Source organism: Hakea prostrata, chromosome 2 (genome assembly GCF_041222555.1).
Source record: "Hakea prostrata isolate BN-2017 chromosome 2, UWA_Hpros_2, whole genome shotgun sequence".
Classification (NCBI taxonomy): domain Eukaryota; kingdom Viridiplantae; phylum Streptophyta; class Magnoliopsida; order Proteales; family Proteaceae; genus Hakea; species Hakea prostrata.
Window position 1 is genome coordinate 2,659,464 of NC_142601.1, and position 8,296 is coordinate 2,667,759.

General features: G+C 38.7%; 1 protein-coding gene across 1 annotated transcript; it reads left to right on the top strand.

Moving 5' to 3' along the window:
• The first annotated feature begins 4,467 nt into the window (after window positions 1-4,467).
• Window positions 4,468-7,661, top strand: LOC149023266 (uncharacterized). Its single transcript, XM_089143822.1, has 4 exons — window positions 4,468-4,565; window positions 4,967-5,035; window positions 6,371-6,711; window positions 6,802-7,661. Exons 3-4 carry the CDS (start codon window positions 6,382-6,384, stop codon window positions 7,396-7,398), a joined length of 927 nt encoding a protein of 308 aa, XP_088999948.1. The 5' UTR covers window positions 4,468-4,565; window positions 4,967-5,035; window positions 6,371-6,381; the 3' UTR covers window positions 7,399-7,661.
• The last annotated feature ends 635 nt before the right edge of the window (window positions 7,662-8,296 follow it).

Here is an 8,296-nt window from a genome sequence, read left to right on the forward strand (position 1 = left end):
GTCAATAATCTGTTCATGGTCTTTGTCTAATGAGATTGAGGTTCTTGAAAGTAATACTCTGCTGGACCAAGGCCTAATTATGGAGGGGAAAAAACAACTTTTACGGTGGGCTCTTGATGCTAAAGAGTGGTTATGGTTCCAAAAGTCCAAAGCCAAATACATCTTGAGGGGGATCGCAACACTATCTATTATCACCTTGCCACCAAGATTCATTATCATGTTCGAAAAATCAAGTCAGTTACAATGGAGGGAGTTACTTTCTCGGAGCCTAAAGATATTGCGAAGGCTTTTGCTTGCCACATGCAGAATCTTTTTACCTCTTCCAACCCTTTGGACCCTTCTTTTATTCAACCCCTATTCCTACCATTAGATAATGCTTCCTTGTCGGAGGAGATTTCTAAGGTGCCTTCCCTGGAGGAAATCAAAAGGGTTTTATTCTCCTTTGACCCCTATAAGGCCTCAGGCTATGATGGGTTCCATGCCTTTGTCTTCAAGATGAATTGGCAGATGATTTTTGCTGACCTTTTTAACTTCGTCACCTCCTTTTTTTAGTAACTTATGCCTACCTTCTAGGATCAACCATACCCTATTATGTTTTATCCCTAAGAAGGACATTGCCAGTAGTGTGGCTGACTTTCATCCTATTAGTCTCTGTAGTGTTCCTTACAAAATTTTAACAAAAATCCTTGCACTCAGACTCAAACCTCTTTTGGTGGAGTTTATCTCCCCCCTTCATGGAGCCTTTGTTTTGAAAAAGACAAATAACTAATAATGTATTCCTTGCACATGAAAAAAAATTTCTATATGAAAAAAACAAGGAGAAAAACAAGGTTTTGGGGCCCTCAAGTTGGACATGTGTAAGGCCTATGACAGAATTGAGTGGAAGGTAATCTCGAGCATTTTCTCTTTTATAGGTTTTAATCAACATTGGTGCAATATGATATTCAAGATTATTAGCTTTGCTACCTTTTTTGTCAAACTAAACGGATGCCCGTTTGAGTGGTTCTTGGGATCTTGCGGACTGTGTGAGGGCTGTCCCCTAGGCCCCTACCTTTTCCTTCTTATTATGGAAATTATTTCAAGATTGTTATAGGAATACAGGTGGTTGAACCTGTTTAAAGGAATAAGAATTGCACCATCTACTCTTGAGATCTCACATATTTTCTTTGCGGATGACACCTTCCTTCTATCAAGAGGAAGTTGATGATATTCTTGCGATTAAGGCAACATTAGAGCTGTTCTTTGATGTCACAGGACAAGAAATCAATTTTTAGAAAAGTGGTGCCTATTTCATCCGGAATGTGGTGGTGATTGCAAAAAATCGGATTTTATTCATCTTAGGTATTTCGGAAATGAAACAAGAAGCTTTGTACTTGTGCGCTAATATGTTCCACCGTAGAAATCATAGGCAAAATTTAAATCATTTATTAGGCAAAATTAGCCAAAGGCTTGAAGGATGGAAAGCTTCAGCTCTCTCCTACACTGGAAGGGAAGTTTTAATTAAGTCGGTGCTATGATCCTTACCGATTTATCATATGCAATGCCTACAGTTCCTTGGGTTTTTTTGCAGGAAGATTGACTCTTTATGCCAACGTTTCTGGCATGGTAATCCCAAGAAAGCTAAGCATCTTAATATATTAGCTGGGATAAATGTTGTTGTCCAAAAGAGGCTAGTGGATTGGAGTTTAAGAGAATGGATGATATAAATTCAGCTTTGCTCCTTAAACAAGGGTGGTGACTCCTCAATGATCCACATAGTTTGTAGGCGTTAATGCTTGAAGCCCACTATTTTCCTAAAACCACCCTCTTCAATCCTAAAGTACGGAAAAAAGGGGCTCTTGGCCTTGGCTTAGTCTCTGCAGTATCATCCCTCAGCTGGAGGGTATGGTCCACAGAAGCATCGACAATGGGGATGACTATGTAGTTATGGTTTGACCCTTGGCTCTCTTATGGGAAATCTATTGTGAACAAATATAGGAATGTCCCAGTTCGGGCACTAGAACTCATAGTTGCTCAAATGGTTAGAAACCTCCAATTTAACAAGTAGTATCTCTCTACTTTTAATCTTCCTTCTTCCACTCTTTCTAGCATTTTGCTAACTTCGTCTGTTGATAGGTGGGTATCTAAAGTCTCTTCTAATGGCGAGTTCTCTGCTAAGTTGGTGGGGCGAGCATTGTAGAGACAAAAATACACAATCCATAGTGATAATTTCAAACAATGGTGGAAGTTCCACTAGAAATTACCCATTCATCCGAAATTTAAACCTTTCTTTTGCCGTCTATTGAATGCAGGACCGCCAGTTAAGTCTATTCTTTCCTGATGGTTGGACGTGGACATTGTGTACGAACTATGCGAAAATCAAGGAGAGACTATATGGCATACTTTCTTATCTTGCAAATGGACCAAGAGGATTTGGGCGGCAAGACCTTTGGGACTCATAACACAACATTTAACCAAAGATTCTCTACTACAATTCTGCGCTTCTTTTCTAGCTAACCCACAACTAGACAAAGAACTCTCTATTTGGTTTTTTTTTTTTTCATGCTTTAGTATTACTTGTTATTTCATATGGTTAGAAAGAAACAATGTGATGTTTAATAAACAAAAACCCAACCTAGTTAGTGTCCTAAAATTTTTTTGTTTCTGTGTGTCGAAGATCCAATTAAAGAACCCACATGTTAACCCATCAATTGAGACATCTCGTTATTGTATTGATAATCTGCATTCTAAGCAATAGGAGGATATTATACTAAAAGCATTAACCATGCCTCACTTACCAGTGTTATTTTGTGTAGGGGTATTCAATGAGGCCCTAAAGAAAGTTGGATGGAGTGTGGGGATAAGCAAAAATGGAAATTAGGTCACAATAAAAATAGGAAGCATGGATGTTACGGATTTGATTGGTGCTCTTCTAGTCTCAATCAACATTGGACTTGACCTAGCACGAAAGGAACACATCTCTCTATCTCATATTTGGTGCAATGATGAACGAATCCGACACTCATACCAAAACCATCGAAGACACCATGGCCTCTTTAGCATTTGACTATCTTGCTAGACATAGTCTCTAAAATGGAGAAAACTAATTGCTCTACATTCCAATCCCCCACTCTGTTAAAATATTTTGTAGCTATGGCAAATATGGAAGCCCAAAAGGCTGATAGTTATATTAGGACTAATCTAACCCCTTCATGGATAGGTCTTCTAGTAGTTTTTCTCCCATGGACAATTATAACTCTAAACTTTGATGTTTTATCTAACATGTTTCTTCCTATAAAAAAAACTCATGAAACTGCCCCCCCCCACTCTGTGTTCCCCGCTCCAATGGCCTTCTTGCCCATCACCCTCTCTCAATGCCGTCGCATGTAACTTACAATGGCACCCCAATCAAATCCATCAATCCCTTTTTTTTTCTTCCTGAATTCATGTAGTCGATCCTAAGCCGACCCTATTTAGTTGGGATAAGGCTTATTGTTGTAGTCGATTCCACTAAGTTTGGATACAACTAAGTTTGTTGTTGATCGTTCAATTTCTATGAACTTTCCGCATCATCACGAGTTAAAATGGATCAGTTCATTGCTAGTGGGGGAACCATGGGTACCACAATCGGTCCCAAAGGCTTGATCAAGTCTGACTCGGACTCTGATAATTTCCAGAAGAAGTTCAAGTCGAAGAAATTCGAGCAAAAACCTCAGAAGAAATGGTTGAGGATGAGGAACAAGGTTATATTGGAACCCCAAGAGAAGGCATTTGACTTGGAGTGATCATGATCGTCTGGTCTTTGCTTGGCAAAATCATAAATGAAGCTCGTTGTTCTATTCCTTTTTTCAGTGTTCAAAGTACTTCTATTTCGATTACTAAAAAGACAAAAACTTCTGCTTCTTGCTTTTTACATAGGCATACATATTCTTGGTCTCTATAGTTTCTTTTGAATGTCTTAAGTGCTCATAAAACTTTAGTTTGGAATCTGAACAAAAAGATAGATGGCTAAGCTACATATAACATATTTGACTAATGTGAACCCTAAGGGGTGGCTCAGTTGGCAAAAGACCAACACTTCCACATAGGAGGTCAAAGTTCGAATCCCTTCTGGGCCAAGGGCGAAGCCCCTTTCTATATTAATTATATAAAAGCTCCCCATGTAATTGTAGTGTGCGCAAGCTAACCCGGATGAATCTCAGATCCAAAAAAAAAAAAGATAGAGATTTGACTAATGTGTCTAACAAAAACTCAACTTTGAGGGGTCTTTGTTTGAATTTTCAAACATAAAGTGGAGTGTTAACACTTTAAGGCTTTCATTTTAAGAATGCGGACAATTTACTAAAAAAAAAAAAAAGAAAAAAAGAAAGAAAGAAAAACAAAAGAGGAATGATAACACTCTTGCAAAACAGAAATATTATGAAAAATAAAAATCAGAAACGCGTGCTTTGTGTTTTGCCGTATTTCTCAAACCTAGGGGCTAGGGCAAGGAACACAAAGAGAAGAACAGAAACAGTGCTTCTGTGTTCCAGGAACAAAATGCACGAACCGAAAAATCTGTGACTTCAACCTGAGCAGTCTCGCAGGTATTTTTTTTCTCTCTCTTTCTCTCTCTCTTTTATTCGCCGTCGATGGCCAACTTTCACCGGCGTCACGGCTGGGTACCCTTTCATTCTGTACCCTTCTCAATCTCACTCTCTCGTCTCTCTCCATTGCTGACCTTCGTTTTGTTAGGGTGCAGAAACTCTTCCTCCTCACAGAAATGCCTGATTTTTCCCGACTAGTTCCCCTCTTCTGCCGCTTCGTTCTTGCTTTATCTGTCGATTGTGTCTGAGTTAAGGTACTAAATCGTAGGGCAAACACAAACCCTAAAGAATAATTGGGTTGAGTTTGGATTTTTCATTGCTTACATTGGGTTGGTTATCTGTTAAAAAAAAAAAAAAATCTTTCTAAGGGGTTCCAGTTTTTGCCAGGTTTTGTTTAGCAGTTATTCCTCGTCCATTGGAGGTGCACCTAATAAAAAAGGACTGTGGTGGCATTCTGTACATAATTGCAGGTTTTTTTTCCCCTCCATGTGCTTGTATTTGGCCTAATATTAATCATCTGTTTTCAGCCAATGTGCTTTGTGCTTCATTTGTTGATGTTTCTTTCTCCTTTTCCAATCTCCAATCTTTCTTTCTGGGTGTCTCCTTGTAAGAAGCTAACTGGGTTAGTTTGTGTAATTCTTCAGTGGGCAGATGATAGTGTGAATGTGGTTTTTCTGCTTGGATCGTTTTGGGCTTTCCCCCCTTATCTGTTTCTCTTTTGACTGCTAATCCTGACTCCCAAAGGAACAACATTGTATGTATGAAGAAGCCTTGTGATGATGATTTTCTGGCACTTGCTACTGTTCCATGTCAGCTTCAGAGTATTCATAGTTGTTCTTTAAATGCCATTCCGAAACTCCTATAAGCCTGAGAAGTTTGTGGAATTTCCATTGAGATCAACTAAGAATCCATACCTGGATGCATAGTCATGTCTCCATTTTGCTGACTATTCTTACTTGGCATTTGTTGTCTTTGCTCTTTTGAACAGTAACTCCTGTTATGAGCTGTAGGTGGTTTTCATGACAAGCATATTTCACAATGAGGTATATCACTCCCTTAGTGGCTCCCTGAATCCTTCAGCATCACAAATGAAATGGCCAGCCGTACTTCAATACCTGAGTGCAAACAGTTTGTCCATTTGAAGTGACAATTCAGGTGTTTGAGATATAATGTTAGTCAAACTGAAGAGGTTCAAACTTCTCACCCTTCGGATCTTACCTGCCAGTCCACTGGTCTGTGGTCACACTATTTTTTTAATGAAATCTTTGAATGTTGAAACTTTTTTTTTTTGGGGGCAGCTTCAGTCCATCTTGTTTTCGGTCCTCTTCCTTTGACACCTCAAACTTGCATTATGCAAAGTTCTACTCTGGTTTAGCTTATGATTTAAGGAAGTTTTCTATAATTCCATCAGATGAGATTTTGATTGCATTTTATCTTTGCCTTATTGCTATATAGAGAACTTACATTAATGTCTATGATTTTTAAAATTGTGTTGGGTTTTAAATGTTGATTGATTTGTGTATTGCCTGTAAGCAAACCATATTGGGTTTTCCTGAAAGTAGTTGACAAAGAAGAGTGGATGTGGAATCTTCTTGAGCAGGTTTTTATGGTTACAAGTCACAAACTGGTTCTAGCCTCCAAGTTGGAATTCTTAATTCAACTATCTCAACTGGTCTATAGGACTTTGCTAATTGTGGTCTGTTGTATTAAACAATTTTTTTACCAGAAAAAGTGTTAAGACAATTTTAAAACTTTCAAGCTATAAACTTTTTGATTCCCGTTGTCCCTGTTATCTTGGTTGGCAGGACTGAAAGTCATGGCTAGCAGCTCACAATTCAATATTGAGAATGCAAAATGGACGAAATCCGAGGTTGATATATTTGTTAAGTTAATGCTGGATGAAATGAAGAAGGGAAACCGAACACGCAGTACATTCAAAAAGGTCGGGTGGAAGAATATCGTTTTCCAGTTTGAGGCCAAAACTAGTCACAAATACAACATGATGCAACTCCGGAATAAGATGAACAAATTGAGGCAAGATTACTTCAATTTTAAAAAGTTGTTGGAGACAGATGGCTTTGCTTGGAATACATTGAACAGGACTGTCACTGTTGCTGCTGATGATGTCTGGGATAGGCACATCAAGGTAAACAGAGAGTTTAATCCTTTTCTACTCCGGCTGTAATGTGTAAGATTTGATTTGTAATTTTACTAATGTTCTCTTTCTGAATGTCAGGCCAACCCGAACTGGGCAAAATTCAGAAAGTTTGGCCTTCCTCAATGGCCAGAACTCCAAATCATATTTGGTGATGCCAATGCATGCATGGATTATGCATGCACAGATAACGCACTTGTACACTCTGAACATATCCCTATACACACAGAGGAGTTTCCTAACACAGATGAGGAGGATGATCATGATTTTGATCACAGTGGTTTTACAACACCTCTTGATGGTGGGTTGGATGATGTTGATGAAGGAGAGCCAGAAGGAACCCCACAATCTGAAATCCATAGGCATCATAGGACCCCAGTTGGTAAGAAGAGGAGCAGGAACACAGAGTTCTCAATGGCTTGTAAGACTATCGCTGACATGTATCGAGTCAGGACTGAGAGAATTAATAATAGCTCATCCACATCTTCTCCTGAACCCTTGAATGGTTACCCCTACTCCATTGGTAAGTGTATGGACATGCTGAACACCCTCACTGAGATTGATGATGCTATGTATGTTAAAGTAGCAAAGCGGATCATGGATGACCCTAACTGGAGAGAGGCCTTCATGCATTGTCCTCCAGAAAGAAAGAATGCACTTTTAAGAATGCTTGAATGATGACTTTACTTAGCAATGCTTTTTGTAAGAATTTTCATTTTGGCATTCTGATATATGATTATATTGTCTTCAGTAACTCCATTCATACTGATGTTTTATAGGCTGTATATGTTTCAGTAATGATCAGTACTGATAAATTTTCAGTTGGATTAGAGAATTGAATTGCTGTTTGATAGTGATAACTTACCTCCAAAAGGTTCCTAGCAATAGGCTTTGCTGTGCATGACAGGATAAAAACTTCTTCCAGATTCAAGGTGAGTGAGGTATTGAAATTTAAGTTTAACAGATCAATACTGTCACCCCCAAACTCATCACTTCTACCTATAATTAAGCAAGGTTTAAAGTATCGGTATCGAGCATCGTATCGGTTAGGTGATTTTAAGAGATGTATCGTCCCTTATCGAGTATTGTATCGCTTTGGCTAATGTATTTTAGCATAGTTCAATAGAGAGATGTATCGAGATGTATCGTATCGCTTGGGTCAAATATGAATATGTATCGGCTAGTATTGTATGGTATCGTGGGATACTTTAAACCTTGTCTGTAGGTTCATTCACAATCTTGTTATAAGAAGAAGAGACCTCATCAATTTACTAATGAGATCCACAGTAGGGAGAGACGGAGGACGGTTCAATTTGAAGCCCTTTAAAGAATTCATATATTCCCAAATTGCTTTTTTTGAGATTGAGAACCCATGGATGGACCAAAACCAAACTCCTCAGTACAATTTTTGGTGAGATGGGAAATTTTGCCACATTTGAAGCACGGAATTTTTACCTCATTTAACAATTGCAGTTGGACCCAAAGTCCATCAAAGTTACGAAAAGAGGTTTTGAGCCCAATCCTTTTATTAATATCCAACATTATCTTGATCCTGGCTGAGTTGCCAGGCATGCCA

Excerpts from the sequence above, each read along its gene's own strand:
- LOC149023266 (XM_089143822.1), top strand. The coding sequence starts at position 6,382 with ATGGCTAGCAGCTCACAATTCAATATTGAGAATGCAAAATGGACGAAA. Across the intron at positions 6,712-6,801 it reads TCTGGGATAGGCACATCAAG|GCCAACCCGAACTGGGCAAA; the intron begins GTAAACAGAGAG and ends TCTGAATGTCAG.